Consider the following 24,049-nt stretch of genomic DNA (forward strand, 5'->3'; position numbering starts at 1 on the left):
ACCCGTCCGCACGTTTTATTTTGTCGTCCGTCTCCCACTTCTAGACTGTGAGCCCGTTGTTGGGGAGGGACCGTCTCTATATGTTGCCAAACTTGGACTTCCCAAGCGCTTAGTACAGTGCTCTGCACACAGTAGTCGCTCAATAAATACGATTGAATAAATCTAGCTTTACTTCTATTTATTCTGATGACACCTGTCCACCTGTTTGGTTTAGCTGTCTGTCTCCCCCTTCTACAATGTGAGCCCACTGTTGGGTAGGGACCATCTCTATCTGTTGCCAACTTGGACTTCCCAAGCGCTTATTACAGTGCTCTGCACACAGTAAGCGCTCAATAAATACGATTGAGTGGATAAAGACGACTGAATGAAGGAATGTATGTGGGGTGGAGACCCTGGGGCAAATTGTACACACCAAAAGACTGCCCTTTGTTGTGTTGCCTTTAATGTTTACAGTCCCTGGAGCTGTAATCTGGTTTTCCTCCTTGTCTCTCTATTTGCTTGAAAAGAGCTTTTCTTGATAGCAATCGATCCATATTGTTCAATAAGCTCTCGGGAGAGCGCAAAAGAGTTAGTAGACTGGACTCTCCCCTCCGGGATTTTGCAAATTAGCGGGGCGCCACCCTGGATCATCCTTGGCTCTTCATTCCCAGCTGAGCATTGGGTGAGGCCTTGTTTTGAAAACATTTTCAAACGTTTCTTCTGCCCTCTTTGCCTTCAGCTTCCGCATTTTCGGTTAGTTCGTTCATTCGGTCGTATTTATTGAGCGTTTACGGTGTGCAGAGCACTGTACTGAGCGCTTGGGAAGTACAAGTCGGCAATATATAGAGCAGTCCCTCCCCAACAACGGGTTAGTTGTTTTCCTCTCCCCCTCGTCCCCCTCTCCATCCCCCTCATCTTACCTCCTTCCCTTCCCCACAGCACCTGTATATATATTTGTACATATTTATTACTCTATTTATTTATTCTACTTGTACATATCTATTCTATTTATTTTATTTTGTTAGTATGTTCTGTTTTGTTGTCTGTCTCCCCCTTTTAGACTGTGAGCCCGCTGTTGGTTAGGGACTGTCTCTATATGTTGCCAACTTGTCCTTCCCAAGCGCTTAGTACAGTGCTCTGCACACAGTAGGCGCTCAATAAATACGATTGATTGATTGATTGGGTGTCCTGCTGGTGAGTGAAGTGTTCACTGCTCGCCCTGCCACTTGTCAGCTGTGTGACCTTGGGCAAGTCACTCCCCCCCTTCCTTACCTCCTTCCCCTCCCCACAGCACCTGTATATATGTTTCTGCAGATTTATTATTCTATTTATTTTACTTGTACATATTTATTCTATTTATTTTATTTTGTTAATATGTTTTGTTCTGTCGTCCGTCTCCCCCTTGTAGACTGGGAGCCCGCTGTTGGGTAGGGACCATCTCTCGATGTTGCCAACCTGGACTTCCCAAGCGCTTAGTACAGTGCTCTGCACACAGTAAGTGCTCAATAAATACAATTGAATGAATGAACATTTCTCCCACTGTTGGGGAGGGACCGTCTCTCTATGTTGCCAACTTGGACTTCCCAAGCGCTTAGTCCAGTGCTCTGCACACAGTAATTGCTCAATAAATACGACCGAATGAATGAATGGAGACGGTCCTTACCCAACCCCTGTATATATGTTTGTACAGATTTATTACCCGATTTTACTTGTACATTTTTACTATTCTATTTATTTTATTTTGTTAATATGTTTGGTTTTGTTGTCCGTCTCCCCCTTCTAGACTGTGAGCCCGCTGTTGGGTAGGTACCGTCTCTATATGTTGCCAACTTGGACTTCCCAAGCGCTTAGTCCAGTGCTCTGCACACAGTAAGCGCTCAATAAATATGATTGAATGAATGAATGGAGATGGTCCTTACCCAACACCTGTATATATGTTTGTACAGATTTATTACTCGATTTTACTTGTACATTTTTACTATTCTATTCATTTTATTTTAATATGTTTTGTTTTGTTGTCTGTTTACCCCTTCTAGACTGTGAGCCCGCTGTTGGGTAGGGACTGTCTCTATATGTTGCCAACTTATACTTCCCAAGCGCTTAGTCCAGTGCTCTGCACACAGTAAGCGCTCAATAAATACGACCGAATGAATGAATGGAGACGGTCTTTACCCAACACCTGTATATATGTTTGTACAGATTTATTACTCGATTTTACTTGTACATTTTTATTATTCTATTTATTTTATTTTGTTAGTATGTTTGGCTTTGTTGTCTGTCTCCCCCTTCTAGACTGTGAGCCCGCTGTTGGGTAGGTACCGTCTCTATATGTTGCCAACTTGGACTTCCCAAGCGCTTAGTCCAGTGCTCTGCACACAGTAAGCGCTCAATAAATATGATTGAATGAATGAATGGAGACGGTCCTTACCCAACACCTGTATATATGTTTGTACAGATTTATTACTCGATTTTACTTGTACATTTTTACTATTCTATTCATTTTATTTTAATATGTTTTGTTTTGTTGTCTGTTTACCCCTTCTAGACTGTGAGCCCGCTGTTGGGTAGGGACTGTCTCTATATGTTGCCAACTTATACTTCCCAAGCGCTTAGTCCAGTGCTCTGCACACAGTAAGCGCTCAATAAATACGACTGAATGAATGAATGGAGACGGTCTTTACCCAACACCTGTATATATGTTTGTACAGATTTATTACTCGATTTTACTTGTACATTTTTATTATTCTATTTATTTTATTTTGTTAGTATGTTTGGCTTTGTTGTCCGTCTCCCCCTTCTAGACTGTGAGCCCGCTGTTGGGTAGGTACCGTCTCTATATGTTGCCAACTTGGACTTCCCAAGCGCTTAGTCCAGTGCTCTGCACACAGTAAGCGCTCAATAAATATGATTGAATGAATGAATGGAGACGGTCCTTACCCAACACCTGTATATATGTTTGTACAGATTTATTACTCGATTTTACTTGTACATTTTTACTATTCTATTCATTTTATTTTAATATGTTTTGTTTTGTTGTCTGTTTACCCCTTCTAGACTGTGAGCCCGCTGTTGGGTAGGGACTGTCTCTATATGTTGCCAACTTATACTTCCCAAGCGCTTAGTCCAGTGCTCTGCACACAGTAAGCGCTCAATAAATACGACTGAATGAATGAATGGAGACGGTCTTTACCCAACACCTGTATATATGTTTGTACAGATTTATTACTCGATTTTACTTGTACATTTTTATTATTCTATTTATTTTATTTTGTTAGTATGTTTGGCTTTGTTGTCTGTCTCCCCCTTCTAGACTGTGAGCCCGCTGTTGGGTAGGTACCGTCTCTATATGTTGCCAACTTGGACTTCCCAAGCGCTTAGTCCAGTGCTCTGCACACAGTAAGCGCTCAATAAATATGATTGAATGAATGAATGGAGATGGTCCTTACCCAACACCTGTATATATGTTTGTACAGATTTATTACTCGATTTTACTTGCACATTTTTACTATTCTATTCATTTTATTTTAATATGTTTTGTTTTGTTGTCTGTCTCCCCCTTCTAGACTGTGAGCCCGCTGTTGGGTAGGGACCGTCTCCAGATGTTGCCAACCTGGACTTCCCAAGGGCTTAGTACAGTGCTCTGCACACAGTAGTTGCTCAATAAATACGACCGAATAAATGAATGGAGACGGTCCTTACCCAACACCTGTATATGTTTGTACAGATTTATTACTCGATTTTACTTGTACATTTTTACTATTCTATTTATTTTGTTTTGTTACTATGTTTTGTTTTGTCGTCCGTCTATACCTTCTAGACTGTGAGCCCGCTGTTGGGTAGGGACCGTCTCTGTAGGTTGCTGACTTGGGCTTCCCAAGCGCTTAGTACAGTGCTCTGCACACAGTAAGCGCTCAATAAATACGATTGAATGAATGAATGAATGGAGATGGTCCCTACCCAACAACGGGTTAGTTGTTTGGGTGACCTGCTAGTGAGTGAAGTGTTCAGTGCTCGCCTTGCCACTTGTCAGCTGTGTGACCTTGGGCAAGTCACTCCCTGCCCCACCCCGCCTTACCTCCTTCCGCTCCCCACGGCACCTGTATATATAATAATGATGGCATTTATTAAGCGCTTACTATGTGCAAAGCACTGTTCTAAGCGCTAGGGCGGTAACAAGGTGATCAAGTTGTCCCACGGGGGGCTCACAGTCTTCATCCCCATTTTACAGATGAGGGAACTGAGGCCCAGAGAAGTGAAGTGACTTGCCCAAAATCACACAGCTAATTGGCAGTCGGGATTCGAACCCATGACCTCTGACTCCCAAGCCCGGGCTCTTTTTACTTCATTCATTCATTCATTCAGTCGTATTTATTGAGTGCTTACTGTGTGCAGAGCACTGGACTAAGCGCTTGGGAAGTACAAGTTGGCAAGACGGTCTCGAAGGGGGAGACAGACAACAAAACAAAACATACTAACAAAATAGAATAGGTAAATATGTACAAGTAAAATAAATGAATAAATATTCATTCAGTCAGTCATATTTATTGAGTGCTTACTGTGTGCAGAGCACTGTACTAAGCGCTTGGGAAGTACAAGTTGGCAACATATAGAGCTGGTTCCTCCCCAACAACGGGCTCACGGTCTACAAGGGGGAGACAGACAATAATTCATTCATTCAGTCAGTCGTATTATTGAGTGCTTACTGCGCTGTACTCCAGCGCTTAGAACAGTGCTTTGCACATAGTAGGCGCTTAACAAATGCCATCATTATTATTATTACTACGCACTTGGGAAGTCCAAGTCGGCACCAGATGGAGACGGTCCCTCCCCAACAGCGGGCTCACGGCCTAGAAGGGGGAGACAGGCGACAATTCATTCATTCATTCCGGGGTATTTATTGAGCGCTTACTGCGCTGTACTCCAGCGCTTAGAACAGTGCTTTGCCCATAGTAAGCGCTTAACAAATGCCATCATTATTATTATTACTACGCGCTTGGGAAGTCCAAGTCGGCACCAGATGGAGACGGTCCCTCCCCAACAGCGGGCTCACGGTCTCGAAGGGGGAGACAGGTAACAATTCATTCATTCATTCAGTGGTATTTATTGAGCGCTTACTGCGCTGTACTCCAGCGCTTAGAACAGTGCTTTGCACATAGTAAGCGCTTAACAAATGCCATCATTATTATTATTACTACGCGCTTGGGAAGTCCAAGTCGGCACCAGATGGAGACGGTCCCTCCCCAACAGCGGGCTCACGGCCTAGAAGGGGGAGACAGGCAACAATTCATTCATTCATTCAGTCGTATTTATTGAGCGCTTACTGCACTGTTCTCCAGCGCTTACAATAGTGCTTTGCACATAGTAAGCGCTTAACAAATGCCATCATTATTATTATTACTACGCGCTTGGGAAGTCCAAGTTGGCACCAGATGGAGACGGTCCCTTCCCAACAGCAGCCTCACGGCCTAGAAGGGGGAGACAGGCAACAATTCATTCATTCATTCAGTGGTATTTATTGAGCGCTTACTGCGCTGTACTCCAGCACTTAGAACAGTGCTTTGCACATAGTAAGCGCTTAACAAATGCCATCATTATTATTACTACACACTTGGGAAGTCCAAGTTGGCACCAGATGGAGACGGTCCCTTCCCAACAGCAGCCTCACGGCCTAGAAGGGGGAGACAGGCAACAATTCATTCATTCATTCAGTGGTATTTATTGAGCGCTTACTGCGCTGTACTCCAGCACTTAGAACAGTGCTTTGCACATAGTAAGCGCTTAACAAATGCCATCATTATTATTACTACACACTTGGGAAGTCCAAGTTGGCACCAGATGGAGACGGTCCCTTCCCAACAGCAGCCTCACGGCCTAGAAGGGGGAGACAGGCAACAATTCATTCACTCATTCAGTGGTATTTATTGAGCGCTTACTGCGCTGTACTCCAGCACTTAGAACAGTGCTTTGCACATAGTAAGCGCTTAACAAATGCCATCATTATTATTACTACACACTTGGGAAGTCCAAGTTGGCACCAGATGGAGACGGTCCCTTCCCAACAGCAGCCTCACGGCCTAGAAGGGGGAGACAGGCAACAATTCATTCATTCATTCAGTGGTATTTATTGAGCGCTTACTGCGCTGTACTCCAGCACTTAGAACAGTGCTTTGCACATAGTAAGCGCTTAACAAATGCCATCATTATTATTACTACACACTTGGGAAGTCCAAGTTGGCACCAGATGGAGACGGTCCCTCCCCAACAGCGGGCTCACGGTCTCGAAGGGGGAGACAGGTAACAATTCATTCATTCATTCAGTGGTATTTATTGAGCGCTTACTGCGCTGTACTCCAGCGCTTAGAACAGTGCTTTGCCCATAGTAAGCGCTTAACAAATGCCATCATTATTATTATTACTACGCGCTTGGGAAGTCCAAGTCGGCACCAGATGGAGACGGTCCCTCCCCAACAGCGGGCTCACGGTCTCGAAGGGGGAGACAGGTAACAATTCATTCATTCATTCAGTGGTATTTATTGAGCGCTTACTGCGCTGTACTCCAGCGCTTAGAACAGTGCTTTGCCCATAGTAAGCGCTTAACAAATGCCATCATTATTATTATTACTACGCGCTTGGGAAGTCCAAGTCGGCACCAGATGGAGACGGTCCCTCCCCAACAGCGGGCTCACGGTCTCGAAGGGGGAGACAGGCAACAATTCATTCATTCATTCCGTGGTATTTATTGAGCGCTTACTGCGCTGTACTCCAGCGCTTAGAATAAAAGAAGACATGGAGACAGGTTGCCCCTGGTTTCTTTCCAGACGGAGGAGGAGCAGAGATGGCCCATCTGGGCATGGCGTCGTCCTTTTCCCGCCTGGCGCTGCTCGGGGGCTTCCGTCGGCCGAGCTCCCCTCCAGCGGGCACGGGGCAGCTGCACACGGGCGTCTATCACGCCAAAGACCACTACCAGGTGCTCGTCCTTGGAGGGGGCAGCGGCGGCATCACCATGGGGGCGCGGATGAAGAGGAAGGTGGGAGCCGACAACGTGGCCGTCGTGGAGCCCAGTGAGGTGAGGACTCTTTCCTGTTGTTGTCCGTCCCCCCCCTTCTAGACTGTAAGCCCACCGTTGGGTAGGGACCGTCTCTAGATGGTGCCAACTTGCACTCCCCAAGCGCTTAGTACAGTGCTCTGCACACGGTAAGCGCTCGATAAATGCGATTGAATGAATGAATGAATGAATATTCTATTTATTTTATTTTTTTAATATGTTTTGTTTAGTCCCCCTTCTAGACTGTGAGCCCGCTGTCGGGTAGGGACCGTCTCTCTATGTCACCGACTTGGACTTCCCAAGCGCTTAGTATAGTACTGCGCACACAGTCAGCGCTCAATAAATACGACTGAATGAATGAACAAGAAACAGACCCACTCCCTCCCTACGGTGAGCTTACAGTCTAGAGGGGGAGACGGACATTAAATGACAGAGAGATCATCATCAATCGTATTTATTGAGCGCTTACTATGTGCAGAGCACTGTACTAAGCGCTTAGTAAGAGAGATGCCATAAGAGAGATGGACATAAGTGCTGTTGAACTGGGGCAGGGGATTCATTCACTCAGTCGTATTTATTGAGCGCTTACTGTGTGCAGCACCTGTATATATGTATATATATTTGTACATATTTTTTTACTCTATTTAATTTATTTGTACATATCTATTCTATTTATTTTATTTTGTTAGTATGTTGGGTTTTGTTCTCTGTCTCCCCATTTTCGACTGTGAGCCCACTGTTGGGTAGGGACTGTCTCTATATGTTGCCAATTTGTACTTCCCAAGCGCTTAGTACAGTGCTCTGCACATAGTAAGCACTCAATAAATACAATTGATGATGATGATGCAGAGCACTGGACTAAGCGCTTGAATGAATAAGGGGATGGATAAAGGGAGCAAGTCGGGACAACGCAGATGGGAGTGGGAGAAGAGAAAAGGAGGATTTAGTCATCGTCATCATCAGTCGTATTTATTGAGCGCTTACTATGTGCAGAGCACTGTACTAAGCGCTTGGGAAGTCCAAATTGGCAACATATAGAGACGGTCCCTACCCAACAGTGGGCTCACAGTCTAAAAGGGAAGTCGAGGAAGGCCTCTTGGAGGAGGTGTGCCTTCAGTGAATTTCTAGACTGTGAGCCCGTTGTTGGGCAGGGACTGTCTCTATATGTTGCCGACTTGGACTTCCTAAGCGCTCAATACAGTGCTCTGCACACAGTAAGCGCTCAATAAGTACGACTGAATGAATTGTAAAACTCTGACTCCCGTCCTGCACAGAAGCAATTTCAGGGCACAAATAAATAACCGGATTTTATTTAGCAAGTTGCAACCTCATCTTCTAGACTGTCAGCTCACTGTGGGCAGGGATCGTGTCTACCGACTCTGTTGTATCATAGTCCCCCAAGCGCTCAGTACAGTGCTCTGTACCCTTCAAGACTGTGAGCCCGTTGTGGGCAGGGATTGTCTCTGTTGCTGAATTGAACTTCCCAAGCGCTTAGTACAGTGCTCTGCACACAGGAAGCGCTCAATAAGTACGACTGAATGAATAAGAGGGGGAGAGTCAGTGTCGGATAGGAAGAGGGAGGGCGTTCCAGGCCCGAGGCAGGATGTGGGCGAGAGGCCGGCGGTGAGATAGACGAGATCGAGATCTAGAGAAGCAGCGTGGCTCAGTGGAAAGAGCCCGGGCTTTGGAGTCAGAGGTCACGGGTTCAAATCCCGGCTCCTCCAACTGTCAGCTGTGTGACTCTGGGCAAGTCACTTCACTTCTCTGGGCCTCAGTTTCCTCATCTGTAAAATGGGGATTAATGTGAGCCCCCCCCGTGGGCCAACCTGATCACTTTGTAACCTCCCCAGCGCTTAGAACAGTGCCGTGCACGTAGTAAGCGCTTCATAAATGCCGTCATTATTATTATTATTATTATAGTGAGAAGGCGGGCATTAGAGGAGCGAAGCGTGTGAGCTGGGTTGTAGCGTGGAGGAGGGCACCTTAGCGCTTAGTACGGTGCTCAATCAATCAATGAATCGTATTTATTGAGCGCTTACTGTGTGCAGAGCACTGGACTAAGCGCTTGGGAAGTACAAGTTGGCAACATGTAGAGACTGTCCCTACCCAACAGTGGGCTCACAGTCTAGAAGCTCAATAAATATGACTGAATGAATTCATAAATGCCGTCATCATTATTATTATTATTATAGTGAGAAGGCGGGCATTAGAGGAGCGAAGCATTGGAGCTGGGTTGTAGAGTGGAGGAGGGCACCTTAGCGCTTAGTACGGTGCTCAATCCATCAATCAATCGTATTTATTGAGCGCTTACTGTGTGCAGAGCACTGTACTAAGCGCTTGGGAAGTACAAGTTGGCAACATATAGAGACAGTCCCTACCCAACAGTGGGCTCACAGTCTAGAAGCTCAATAAATACGACTGAATGAATTCATAAATGCCACCATTATTATTATTATTATTATTATTATTATTATTATTATTATTATTATAGTGAGAAGGCGGGCATTAGAGGAGCGAAGCGTGCGAGCTGGGTTGTAGCGTGGAGGAGGGCACCTTAGCGCTTAGTACGGTGCTCAATCAATCATCATCATCATCATCAATCGTATTTATTGAGCACTTACTGTGTGCAGAGCAGTATACTAAGCGCTTGGGAAGTACAAGGTGGCAACATATAGAGACGGTCCCTACCCAACAGTGGGCTCACAGTCTAGAAGCTCAATAAATACGACTGAATGAATTCATAAATGCCATCATTATTATTATTATTATTATAGTGAGAAGGCGGGCATTAGAGGAGCAAAGCGTGCGAGCTGGGTTGTAGCGTGGAGGCGGGCACCTTAGCGCTTAGTACGGTGCTCAATCAATCAATCAATCAATTAATCGTATTTATTGAGCGCTTACTGTGTGCAGAGCACTGTACTAAGCGCTTGGGAAGTACAAGTTGGCAACATATAGAGACGGTCCCTACCCAACAGTGGGCTCGCAGTCTAGAAGCTCAATAAATACAACTGAATGAATTCATAAATGCCATCATTATTATTATTATTATTATAGTGAGAAGGCGGGCATTAGAGGAGCGAAGCATGCGAGCTGGGTTGTAGCGTGGAGGCGGGCACCTTAGCGCTTAGTACGGTGCTCAATCAATCAATGAATTGTATTTATTGAGCGCTTACTGTGTGCAGAGCACTGTACTAAGCGCTTAGGAAGTACAAGTTGGCAACATATAGAGACAGTCCCTACCCAACAGTGGGCTCACAGTCTAGAAGCTCAATAAATACGACTGAATGAATTCATAAATGCTGTCATTATTATTATCATTATTATTATTATTATTATTATTATTATAGTGAGAAGGCGGGCATTAGAGGAGCGAAGCATGTGAGCTGGGTCGTAGCGTGGAAGAGGGCACCTTAGCGCTTAGTACAGTGCTCAATCAATCAATCGTATTTATTGAGCGCTTACTGTGTGCAGAGCACTGTACTAAGCGCTCGGGAAGTACAAGTTGGCAACATATAGAGACAGTCCCTACCCAGCAGTGGGCTCACAGTCTAGAAGCTCAATAAATATGACTGAATGAATTCATAAATGCCGTCATTATTATTATTATTATTATCATAGTGAGAAGGCGGGCATTAGAGGAGCGAAGCATGCGAGCTGGGTTGTAGCGTGGAGGAGGGCACCTTAGCGCTTAGTACAGTGCTCAATCAATCAATCGTATTTATTGAGCGCTTACCGTGTGCAGAGCACTGTACTAAGCGCTTGGGAAGTACAAGTTGGCAACATATAGAGACAGTCCCTACCCAACAGTGGGCTCACAGTCTAGAAGCTCAATAAATACGACTGAATGAATTCATAAATGCCACCATTATTATTATTATTATTATAGTGAGAAGGCGGGCATTAGAGGAGCGAAGCGTGCGAGCTGGGTCGTAGCGTGGAGGAGGGCACCTTAGCGCTTAGTACAGTGCTCAATCAATCATCATCATCATCATCAGCAATCGTATTTATTGAGCACTTACTGTGTGCAGAGCAGTGTACTAAGCGCTTGGGAAGTACAAGGTGGCAACATATAGAGACGGTCCCTACCCAACAGTGGGCTCACAGTCCAGAAGCTCAATAAATACGACTGAATGAATTCATAAATGCTGTCATTATTATTATTATTATTATAGTGAGAAGGCGGGCGTTAGAGGAGCGAAGCGTGCGAGCTGGGTCGTAGCGTGGAGGAGGGCACCTTAGCGCTTAGTACAGTGCTCAATAAATATGATTGATGATGATGATGGGGACAAGGCTTGGGGCCGCCTGGCCCGCGGGTGAGCGTGGTGGCATCCGAGTCTTCCTCTTAGCTTTCCCCGGGTTCCCCCACGGGGAAACCGAGTCAGCCCGCCCCAGCTTCGGCGCTCAGTACGCCGCCCTGCCCGCAGTAAGCGCTCAGTAAATAGTTGATGGATTGACGTGTTGTGGGTCCGCAGAGACACTACTACCAACCCATCTGGACCCTGGTGGGTGCCGGAGCCAAGGCGCTGGGCCCGTCCGGCCGGTCCACGGCCAGCGTGATCCCCTCGGGCGTCGAGTGGATCCGGTCCAGCGTGAGCGAGCTGGATCCCGACCGGAACCGCGTCCGCCTGGACAACGGCCAACAGGTACCTGCTCAAGCGCTTAGTACAGTGCTCTGCACTCAGCAGGCGCTCAGTCGCTACGATTGGATGAATGAATGAATGCTGTCCGCCTTCCCCCCCGCTCCGGGAGTGGGGATGGGGAGGAACCATCATATTATATTATATATATTATATAATATATGTAATATAATAGAATATATATTATATATATATTATAATATAATATTATAGATATCTATCATATATATATATAATATATTATATTATAAGCGCTTAACAGCATCTGTAAGCGCTTAACAGATACCATCATCATTATTATGATGGTGTAATATAATATAATATATTATAATATATAATATATATAATATAATAATAATATATAATATATTATATAATGATATATAATAATATATAATATATATAATATATTATCTTATATTCCACCATCACAATAATAATGATGGTGCAATATAATATAATATATATTATATATAATTATTATATTATGTATATTATTATACATTATAATACAATATTTTATATATATGATATATAATATATTACATCATAATTATTATTATAACTACATAATAATTATAATTAATTATATAATTAATTGTGATAATTATCATATCATTATTATATTATATATATTATTATACATTATAATACAATATATTATGTATATGATGTATAATATATTATATTATAATTATTATTATAATCATATAATAATCATAATTAATTGTATAATTAATTATAGTAATTATTATATTATTATATTATACATATTATTATGCATTATAATACAATATATTATATATGATATATAATATATTGTATTATGATGTATAATAATATATATAATATAATAATAATATATAATATATATATTATATTATATTACACCATCATAATAATAATGATGGGATCTGTTAAGCGCTTACAGAGAAGCAGCATGGCTCAGCGGAAAGAGCCCGGGCTTTGGAGTCAGAGGTCACGGGTTCAAATCCCGACTCCGCCAGTTGTCGGCCGTGTGACTTTGGGCAAGTCACTTTAATCAATCAGTCAATCGTATTTTTGTGTGCAGAGCACTGTACTAAGCGCTTGGGAAGCACAAGTACTTCACTTCTCTGGGCCTCGGTTACTTCATCTGGAAAATGGGGATGAAGACTGTGAGCCCCCCCGCGGGACAACCTGTTCACCTTGTAACCTCCCCGCGCTTAGAACAGGGCTTTGCACATAGTAAGCGCTTAATAAATGCCATTATTATTGTTATTATTAATAATAAATACAACTGATTGATTCCAGAGTCTGAGGGCATGGGTTCGAATCCCGGCTCCGCCACTTGTCAGCTGTGTGACTTTCACTTCTCTGGGCCTCAGTGACCTCATCTGGAAAATGGGGATGAAGACTGGGAGCCCCAAGTGGGACAACCTGATCACCTTGTAACCTCCCCAGCGCTTAGAACAGTGCTTTGCACATAGTAAGTGCTTAATGAATGCCATCATTATTATTATTATTACTATGTGCCAGCTGCTGTTCTAAGCGCTGGGGTGGAGCGCTTAGAACAGTGCTTTGCACATAGTAAGCGCTTAATAGATGCCATAATTATTGGTATACAAGCCAATTGGGTTGGACACAGGCCCGGTCCCGTGGTGGAGTGAGTAGAGCCCGGGCCTGGGTTCTGATCCCGGCGCCGCCACCTGTCCGCTGTGTGTGACCTTGGGCAAGTCACTTTACTTCTCTGAGCCTCAGTTACCCCATCTATAATAATAATAATAATAATGATGGCATTTATTAAGCGCTTACTATGCGCAAAGCACTGTTCTAAGCACTGGGGAGGTTACAAGGTCATCAGGTTGTCCCACGGGGGGCTCCCAGTCTTCATCCCCATTTTCCAGATGAGGGAACTGGGGCCCAGACAAGTGAAGTGACTTGCCCAAGGTCACCCAGCTGACAAGTGGCGGAGTCGGGATTTGAACCCGTGACCTCTGACTCCAAAGCCCGGGCTCTTTCCACTGAGCCAACGCCTGATTAGAACCCAGGTCCTTCTGACTGCGAGGCCTGTGCTCTCCCCCCTAGGCCACCCTGATTCTCCCTAGGGGAACCTCCCCCTCGTCGGCTGGAACATGCAGCGTTTTGCGGAGAAGCAGCGTGGCCCAGTGGAAAGAGCCCGGGCTTTGGAGTCCGAGGTCATGGGTTCGAATCCCGGCTCCGCCACTTGTCAGCTGGGTGGCTTTGGGCAAGTCACTGCACTTCTCTGGGCCTCAGTTCCCTCATCTGGAAAAATGGGGATGAAGACTGTGAGCCCGCCGTGGGACAACCTTGTAACCTCCCCGGCGCTAAGAACCGTGCTTTGCACATAGTAAGCGCTTAACAAATACCATTATTATTATTATTATTATTATTATTATTAATTGCCATCAGTTGGTCGGCTTCTGAGTTGATAGGGTGCGCCCCGCTTCCTGGCAATACCTGAACCCCCACCGGCGCGATTAAACTGTGTCTGAAATAACATCTTCTCGTGTTGTAGATCTCTTACAAGTACCTGGTTGTCGCTCTGGGAATCCAGCTGGAATTCGAGAAGGTACGGCCCCAATCCCCCGTTACACTTCCAATCGACGGGATTTACGGAGCGCTTACTGTGTGCAAAGCACTGTACTAAGCGGTCTGTCGGATGCATTTCCCCTCCCCACAGCACCTGTATATATGTTTGTACGTATTTATTACTCTATTTTATTTGTACATCTATTTGTTTTATTTGGTTAATATGTTTTGTTTTGTTTTCTGTCCCCCCCCTCCTTCTAGACCCGCGGTTGGGTAGGGACCGTCTCTAGATGTTGCCGACTTGTACTTCCCAAGCGCTTAGTACAGTGCTGTGCACACAGGAAGCGCTCAATAAATACGATTGAATGAATGAATGAATGCTTTGCACACAGTAAGTGCTCAATAAATGCTCTTCTAGACCGTGAGCCCACTGTTGGGTAGGGACCGTCTCTATATGTTGCCAACTTGTACTTCCCAAGCGCTTAGTACAGTGCTCTGCACATAGGAAGTGCTCAATAAATACGATTGAATGAATGCTTTGCACACAGTAAGTGCTCAATAAATGCTCTTCTAGACTGTGAGCCCACTGTTGGGTAGGGACCGTCTCTATATGTTGCCAACTTGTACTTTCCAAGAGCTTAGTACAGTGCTCTGCACACAGTAAGTGCTCAATAAATACGATTGATTGATTGATTAGAACAGTGCTCTGCACACAGTAAGTGCTCAATAAATACGATTGAATGAATGAATGAATGCTTTGCACACAGTAAGTGCTCAATAAATGCTCTTCTAGACTGTGAGCCCACTGTTGGGTAGGGACCATCTCTATATGTTGCCAACTTGGACTTCCCAAGCGCTTAGTGCAGTGCTCTGCACACAGGAAGCGCTCAATAAATACGATTGAATGAATGAATGCTTTGCACACAGTAAGTGCTCAATAAATGCTCTTCTAGACTGTGAGCCCACTGTTGGGTCGGGACCATCTCTATATGTTGCCAACTTGTACTTCCCAAGCGCTTAGAACAGTGCTCTGCCCACAGTAAGCGCTCAATAAATACGATTGAATGGATGAATGAATAAATGCGACTGAATGAGTGAAACCTCGTTACTCTCCTATTATGACCCAGCCCGCACACTTGGCTCCTCCTTGTTAAGCATTAGGTAAGCACTTAACAAAGGCCATTATTATTATTATTATTATTCGTCATTCATTCAATCGTATTTATTGAGCACTTACTGTGTGCAGAGCACTGTACTAAGCGCTTGGGAAGTCCAAGTTGGCAACATATAGAGACGGTCCCGACACAAAAGTGGGCTCAGTCTAGAAGACTTCTATTCTTTGGGCCTTGGTCTCCTCCTGTATAAAATGGGGATTGAGACTGGGAATTCCAGGTGGGATAGGGCCTGGGACCAACCTGACTTGTTGTATCCATCACAGTGCCGACACATAGTAAGCACTCAACAGGTACACAAATTATAATTGTGATTATTATTAGATTAAAGGGCTGCCCGAGGGCTTCTCCTATCCCATTTGTTGTACCCACCACAGTGCCGGCACATAGTAAGTGCTTAACAGGTACACGAATTATAATTATTAGATTAAAGGGCTGCCCGAGGGCTTCTTCTATCCCATTTGTTGTATCCACCACAGTGCCGGCACATAGTAAGCGCTCAACAGGTACACGAATTATAATTGTGATTATTATTAGATTAAAGGGCTGCCCGAGGGCTTCTCCTATCCCATTTGTTGTAGCCACCACAGTGCCGGCACATAGTAAGCGCTCAACAGGTACACAAATTATAACTGTGATTATTATTAGATTAAAAGGCTGCCCGAGGGCTTCTCCTATCCCATTTGTTGTATCCACCACAGTGCCGGCACATAGTAAGCACTCAACCGGTACACGAATTATAATTGTGATTATTATTAGATTAAAGGGCTGCCCGAGGGCTTCTCCTATCCCATTTGTTGTATCCACCACAGTGCCGGCACATAGTAAGTACTTAACAGGTACACGAATTATAATTATTAGATTAAAGGGCTGCCCGAGGGCTTCTCCTATCCCATTGGTTGTATCCACCACAGTGCCGGCACATAGTAAGCGCTCAACAGGTACACAAATTATAACTGTGATTATTATTAGATTAAAAGGCTGCCCGAGGGCTTCTCCTATCCCATTTGTTGTATCCACCACAGTGCCGGCACATAGTAAGCACTCAACCGGTACACGAATTATAATTGTGATTATTATTAGATTAAAGGTCTGCCCGAGGGCTTCTCCTATCCCATTTGTTGTATCCACCACAGTGCCGGCACATAGTAAGTACTTAACAGGTACACGAATTATAATTATTAGATTAAAGGGCTGCCCGAGGGCTTCTCCTATCCCATTGGTTGTATCCACCACAGTGCCGGCACATAGTAAGCGCTCAACAGGTACACAAATTATAACTGTGATTATTATTAGATTAAAAGGCTGCCCGAGGGCTTCTCCTATCCCATTTGTTGTATCCACCACAGTGCCGGCACATAGTAAGCACTCAACCGGTACACGAATTATAATTGTGATTATTATTAGATTAAAGGTCTGCCCGAGGGCTTCTCCTATCCCATTTGTTGTATCCACCACAGTGCCGGCACATAGTAAGTACTTAACAGGTACACGAATTATAATTATTAGATTAAAGGGCTGCCCGAGGGCTTCTCCTATCCCATTGGTTGTATCCACCACAGTGCCGGCACATAGTAAGCGCTCAACAGGTACACAAATTATAATTGTGATTATTATTAGATTAAAGGGCTGCCCGAGGGCTTCTCCTATCCCATTTGTTGTAGCCACCACAGTGCCGGCACATAGTAAGCGCTCAACAGGTACACAAATTATAACTGTGATTATTATTAGATTAAAAGGCTGCCCGAGGGCTTCTCCTATCCCATTTGTTGTATCCACCACAGTGCCGGCACATAGTAAGCACTCAACCGGTACATGAATTATAATTGTGATTATTATTAGATTAAAGGGCTGCCCGAGGGCTTCTCCTATCCCATTTGTTGTATCCACCACAGTGCCGGCACATAGTAAGTACTTAACAGGTACACGAATTATAATTATTAGATTAAAGGGCTGCCCGAGGGCTTCTCCTATCCCATTGGTTGTATCCACCACAGTGCCGGCACATAGTAAGCGCTCAACAGGTACACGAATTATAACTGTGATTATTATTAGATTAAAGGGCTGCCCGAGGGCTTCTCCTATCCCTATTTGTTGTATCCACCACAGTGCCGGCACATAGTAAGCGCACAACAGGTACACAAATTATAACTGTGATTATTATTAGATTAAAGGGCTGCCCGAGGGCTTCTCCTATCCCTATTTGTTGTATCCACCACAGTGCCGGCACATAGTAAGCGCACAACAGGTACACGAATTATAACTGTGATTATTATTAGATTAAAGGGCTGCCTGAGGGCTTCTCCTTTCCCATCTGTTGTTTCCACCACAGTGCCGGCACATAGTAAGTGCTTAACAGGTACACGAATTATAATTATTAGATTAAAGGGCTGCCCGAGGGCTTCTCCTTTCCCATTTGTTGCATCCATCACAGTGCCGGCACATAGTAAGCGCTCAACAGGTACACAAATTATAACTGTGATTATTATTATTATTAGATTAAAGGGCTGCCCAAGGGCTTCTCCTATCCCATTTGTTGTATCCACCACAGTGCCGGCACATAGTAAGCGCTTAACAGGTACAAGAATTATAACTGTTATTAATATTAGATTAAAGGGCTGCCAGAGGGCTTCTCCTACCCGAAGATTGGGTCCAATTACTCGGTGAAGACGGTGGAGAAGACGTGGAAGAGTCTGCAGGACTTCAAGGAAGGCAACGCTATCTTTACGTTCCCCAACACGCCGGTCAAATGCGCGGGGGCACCGCAGAAGATCATGTATTTATCAGATGCCTATTTTCGGAAGGTGAGTTCTCCACCCGTCTCCCCCCGACCCTGTGTGTTCAGCCTTGTGCGTTCAGTTCATTCAATCTTATTTATGGAGTGCTTAGTGGGTGCAAATTCATTCATTCAATCGTATTTATTAATAACAATAATAATAATAATGGCATTTATTAAGCGCTTACTATGTGCAAAGCGCCGTACTAAGCGCCGGGGAAGCAGCGTGGCTCAGTGGAAAGAGCCCGGGCTTTGGAGTCAGAGGTCACGGGTTCAAATCCCAGCTCCGCCAATTGTCAGCCGTGTGACTTTGGGCAGGTCACTTCACTTCTCTGGGCCTCCGTTCCCTCATCTGTCAAATGGGGATGAAGACTGTGAGCCCCCCTGGGACAACCCAATCACCTTGTAACCTCCCCAGTGCTTAGAACAGTGCTTTGCACACAGTAAGCGCTTAACAAATACCGTCATCATTATTATTATTATTATTCTCTGTGCTTCAGTTCCCTCATCTGTCAAATGGGGATTAAGACTGTGAGCCCCTCCGGGACAACCCGATCACCTTGTAACCTCCCCAGCGCTTAGAACAGTGCTTTGCACATAGTAAGCACTTAACAAATACCATCATTATTATTATTATTATTCTCTGGGCCTCAGTTCCCTCATCTGTCAAATGGGGATTAAGACTGTGAGCCCCCAGCGGGACAACCTGATCACCTTGTAACCTCCCCAGCGCTTAGAACAGTGCTTGGCACATAGTAAGCGCTTAATAAATGTTTGCTAGGCACTTACCATGTGCCAGGCACCATTCTAAGAGCTGGGGTGGAAACCAGCAAATTGTGGTGGCCCCTCTCCCCATCCCACGTGGGGCTCACAGTCTCCATCCCCATTTTGCAGGTGAGGGAACTGAGGCACAGAGGAGTTAAGCGACTCGCCCAAGGTCACGCAGCAGACCTTCTGACTCCCAGGCCCGTGCCCTAACCCCATGCCATACTGCTTATCTGTCGATGGTTATCGATTGATCTCTGCTACGTACTGAGCGCTCGCTTGCTTTGTGGAGAGCCCCGTACAAAACGCTGGGGAGGGTACACTCCAACAGAGTTGGTTGATGTGACCCCTGCCCACAAGGAGTTTAGAGGAGGAGTTGGGCGTTAAAACCAGATTATTGGATTGGTTTCATCACACCCCACAGACAAACGTTTTAAGTCAATGCCTGCCAATGACAAAGTAAGAAATCAGCTTTAGGAGGCGTGAAGATGGAGTCATCTAGTCTCGGCTTGCTACCGCTTCAGCAGCAGCCTTTCATTTTGGCCTCATGATGGCTTCTGCTTAGTTACTCGGTTTTATGAAGAAAAATTGGATCTGGCACCTGCAGTATTGGGGAACATCCAGCTCCTCAATTTTACCCGCTTTTGACCCGCTACACATCCGCCATGCACCCCCTGGCCTGGAATGCCCTCCCTCTGCCCATCCGCCAAGCTCGCTCTCTTCCTCCCTTCAAGGCCCTACTGAGAGCTCACCTCCTCCAGGAGGCCTTCCCAGACCGAGCCCCTTCCTTCCTCTCCCCCTCGTCCCCCTCTCCACCCCCACATCTTACCTCCTTCCCTTCCCCACAGCACCTGTATATATGTATATATGTTTGTACATATTCATTACTCTATTTATTTTACTTGTACATATCTATTCTATTTATTTTATTTTGTTAGTATGTTTGGTTTCGTTCTCTGTCCCCCCAACTTTTAGACTGTGAGCCCACTGTTGGGTAGGGACTGTCTCTATGTGTTGCCAACTTGTACTTCCCAAGCGCTTAGTCTAGTGCTCTGCACACAGTAAGCACTCAATAAATATGATTGATTGATTGATCATTATTATTATTACAAGGTGATCAGGTTGTTCCATAGGGAGCTCACAGTCTTAATCCCCATTTTACAGATGAGGGAACTGAGGCCCAGAGAAGTGAAGTGACTTGCCCCAAGTCACACAGCTGACAGTTGGCAGAGCTGGGATTTGAACCCATGACCTCTGACTCCAAAGCCCGGGCTCTTTCCACTGAGCCACGCTGCTTCTCTAATAAATACCACTGCAATCAGTGGTATCTATTAAACGCTTGCTATGTGCAGAGCAGTGTACTAAGCACTTGGGAGAGCGTAACAGAATTAGCAGACTCATCCCCTGCCCGTAACGAGCTCACAGTCCCGGTCCAACATGGGGCTCCCAGACTTCATCCCCATTTTCCAGATGAGGGAACTGAGGCCCAGAGAAGTGAAGCAGCTTGCCCATGGTCACGCCCAGCAGTCAAGTGGTGGAGTCATGATTAGAACCCAAGTCCATCTGACTCCGAGGCCCGTGCTCTATCTACTACCACTAATAATAACTTTGGTATTAGGTGCTTACTATGTGCCAAGCACTGTTCTAAGCACTGGGGGAGATACAAGGTGATCAGGTTGTCCCACGGGGGGCTCACAGTCTTCATCCCCATTTTCCAGATGAGGGAACTGAGGCACAGAGAGAAGTGAAGTGACTTGCCCAGAGTCACACTGCGGCTTCTCTTTCATCCTCCCGCTATCCCTAGGATTTATAATAACAATGATGGCATTTATTAAGCGCTTACTATGTGCAAAGCACTGTTCTAAGCGCTGGGGGGGTTACAGAGTGATCAGGGGGTCCCAACGGGGGGCTCCCAGTCTGAATCCCCATTTTACAGATGAGGTACCTGAGGCCCAGAGAATAATAATAATGATGGCATTTATTAAGCGCTTACTATATGCAAAGCACCGTTCTAAGCGCTGGGGAGGTTACAAGGTGATCAGGGTGTCCCACGGGGGGCTCACAGTCTTCATCCCCATTTTACAGATGAGGGAACTGAGGCCCAGAGAATAATAACAATGATGGCATTTATTAAGCGCTTACTATATGCAAAGCACTGTTCTAAGCGCTGGGGAGGTTACAAGGTGATCAGGGTGTCCCACGGGGGGCTCACAGTCTTCATCCCCATTTTACAGATGAGGGAACTGAGGCCCAGAGAATAATAATAATGATGGCATTTATTAAGCGCTTACTATATGCAAAGCACTGTTCTAAGCGCTGGGGAGGTTACAGAGTGATCAGGGTGTCCCAACGGGGGGCTCCCAGTCTGAATCCCCATTTTACAGATGAGGTAACTGAGGCCCAGAGAATAATAATAATGATGGCATTTATTAAGCGCTTACTATGTGCAAAGCACTGTTCTAAGCGCTGGGGAGGTTACAAGGTGATCAGGGTGTCCCACGGGGGGCTCCCGATCTGAATCTCCATTTTACAGATGAGGTAACTGAGGCCCAGAGAATAATAATAATGATGGCATTTATTAAGCGCTTACTATATGCAAAGCACCGTTCTAAGCGCTGGGGAGGTTACAAGGTGATCAGGGTGTCCCACGGGGGGCTCCCAGTCTGAATCCCCATTTTACAGATGAGGTAACTGAGGCCCAGAGAATAATAATAATGATGGCATTTATTAAGCGCTTACTATGTGCAAAGCACTGTTCTAAGCGCTGGGGAGGTTACAAGGTGATCAGGGTGTCCCACGGGGGGCTCCCGATCTGAATCTCCATTTTACAGATGAGGTAACTGAGGCCCAGAGAATAATAATAATGATGGCATTTATTAAGCACTTACTATATGCAAAGCACCGTTCTAAGCGCTGGGGAGGTTACAAGGTGATCAGGGTGTCCCACGGGGGGCTCCCAGTCTGAATCCCCATTTTACAGATGAGGTAACTGAGGCCCAGAGAATAATAATAATGATGGCATTTATTAAGCGCTTACTATATGCAAAGCACTGTTCTAAGCGCTGGGGAGGTTACAAGGTGATCAGGGTGTCCCATGGGGGGCTCACAGTCTTCATCCCCATTTTACAGATGAGAGAACTGAGGCCCAGAGAATAATAATAATGATGGCATTTATTAAGCGCTTACTATGTGCAAAGCACTGTTCTAAGCGCTGGGGAGGTTACAGAGTGATCAGGGTGTCCCAACGGGGGGCTCCCAGTCTGAATCCCCATTTTACAGATGAGGTAACTGAGGCCCAGAGAATAATAATAATGATGGCATTTATTAAGCGCTTACTATATGCAAAGCACTGTTCTAAGCGCTGGGGAGGTTACAAGGTGATCAGGGTGTCCCATGGGGGGCTCACAGTCTTCATCCCCATTTTACAGATGAGAGAACTGAGGCCCAGAGAATAATAATAATGATGGCATTTATTAAGCGCTTACTATGTGCAAAGCACTGTTCTAAGCGCCGGGGAGGTCCAAGGTCACCCAGCCGACAGTTGGCAGAGCCGGGATTTGAACCCCTGACCTCTGACTCCAAAGCCCGGGCTCGTTCCATTGAGGCACGCTGCTTCCCCGGCGCTTAGTACGGTGCCTGGCACGTAGTAAGCGCTTCACGGACATCACGATTATTGTTCCTTTTTTTTTTCCCCCTCAGACAGGGAAGCGAAACAAGAGCAATATCATTTTCAATACCTCACTGGGAGGGATTTTCGGCGTGCAGAAGTACGCGGACGCCCTGCTGAAGATCATCCGGGAGAGGGAACTCACCGTGAACTACAGGCACAACCTCGTCGAGGTCAAGGCCGACCGTCAGGAAGCCGTGTTCGAGAACCTGGATAAACCCGGGGACACCGCGGTGTTCCCGGTGAGTCTTCCCCCTCGCTCCAGAATTGGGATCATCATCATCAATCGTATTTATGGAGCGCTTACTGTGTGCAGAGCACTGGACGAAGCGCTTGGGAAGTCCAAGTTGGCAACATCTAGAGCCGGTCCCTACCCAAAAGTGGGCTCACGGTCTAAAAGTGGGAGACGGAGGACAAAACCAAACATACTAACAAAATAAAATAAATAGAATAGATATGTACAAGTAAAATAAATAGAGGAATAAATATGTAGAAACATATATACAGGTGCTGTAGGGAAGGGAAGGAGGTAAGATGGGGTTGGGGGGCGATGGGGCCGGAATCCGGGATCGGGGGGAACCGGTCAATCGATCGGTGCTTGGGAGCACTGTACTGAACGCTTGGGAGGGGACGATAATAATAGTAATAAGGGCCGGAATCTGGGATCAGGGTGAACCGGTCAATCGATCGGTACTTGCTCTGTGCGGAGCGCTGTACTGAATGCTTGGGAGAGGACGATAATAATAATAATAATGGTAAGGGCCGGAATCCGGGATCGGGGTGAACCGGTCCATCGATCAGTGCTTGCTCTGTGTGGAGCACTGTGCTGAATGCTTGGGAGAGGACGATAATAATAACAATAATAATAATAATAAGGGCCGGAATCCGGGATCGGGGTGAACCGGTCAATCGATCGGTGCCTGCTCTGTGCGGAGCACTGTACTGAATGCTTGGGAGAGGATGATAATAATAGTAATAAGGGCCGGAATCCGGGATTGGGGTGAACCGATCAATCGATCGGTGCTTGCTCTGTGCGGAGCACTGTGCTGAATGCTTGGGAGAGGACGATAATAATAACAACAATAATAATAATAAGGGCCGGAATCCGGGATCGGGGTGAACCAGTCAATCGATCGGTGCCTGCTCTGTGCGGAGCACTGTACTGAATGCTTGGGAGAGGATGATAATAATAGTAATAAGGGCCGGAATCCGGGATTGGGGTGAACCGATCAATCGATCGGTGCTTGCTCTGTGCGGAGCACTGTGCTGAATGCTTGGGAGAGGACGATAATAATAACAACAATAATAATAATAAGGGCCGGAATCCGGGATCGGGGTGAACCGGTCAATCGATCGGTGCCTGCTCTGTGCGGAGCACTGTACTGAATGCTTGGGAGAGGATGATAATAATAGTAATAAGGGCCGGAATCCGGGATTGGGGTGAACCGATCAATCGATCGGTGCTTGCTCTGTGCG

The 24,049-nt window shown here is 45.6% G+C and overlaps 1 protein-coding gene across 3 annotated transcripts in view; it reads left to right on the forward strand.

Annotated features, from left to right (window-relative positions):
• The window catches only part of SQOR (sulfide quinone oxidoreductase), a 47,433-nt gene that overhangs the window by 10,761 nt on the left and 12,623 nt on the right, over positions 1–24,049 (forward strand). For all 3 annotated transcript variants that reach the window (XM_038767080.1, XM_038767082.1, XM_038767081.1), the window contains exons 2-6: positions 6,798–7,045; positions 11,497–11,667; positions 14,180–14,233; positions 17,975–18,169; positions 22,606–22,815. In XM_038767080.1, coding sequence (XP_038623008.1) covers positions 6,815–7,045; positions 11,497–11,667; positions 14,180–14,233; positions 17,975–18,169; positions 22,606–22,815 — 861 coding nt within the window. In that variant the 5' untranslated portion in view covers positions 6,798–6,814. The remainder of the gene's footprint in view (positions 1–6,797; positions 7,046–11,496; positions 11,668–14,179; positions 14,234–17,974; positions 18,170–22,605; positions 22,816–24,049) is intronic.

The sequence above is a fragment of the Tachyglossus aculeatus genome, chromosome 26, assembly GCF_015852505.1.
Source record: "Tachyglossus aculeatus isolate mTacAcu1 chromosome 26, mTacAcu1.pri, whole genome shotgun sequence".
NCBI classification, from domain to species: domain Eukaryota; kingdom Metazoa; phylum Chordata; class Mammalia; order Monotremata; family Tachyglossidae; genus Tachyglossus; species Tachyglossus aculeatus.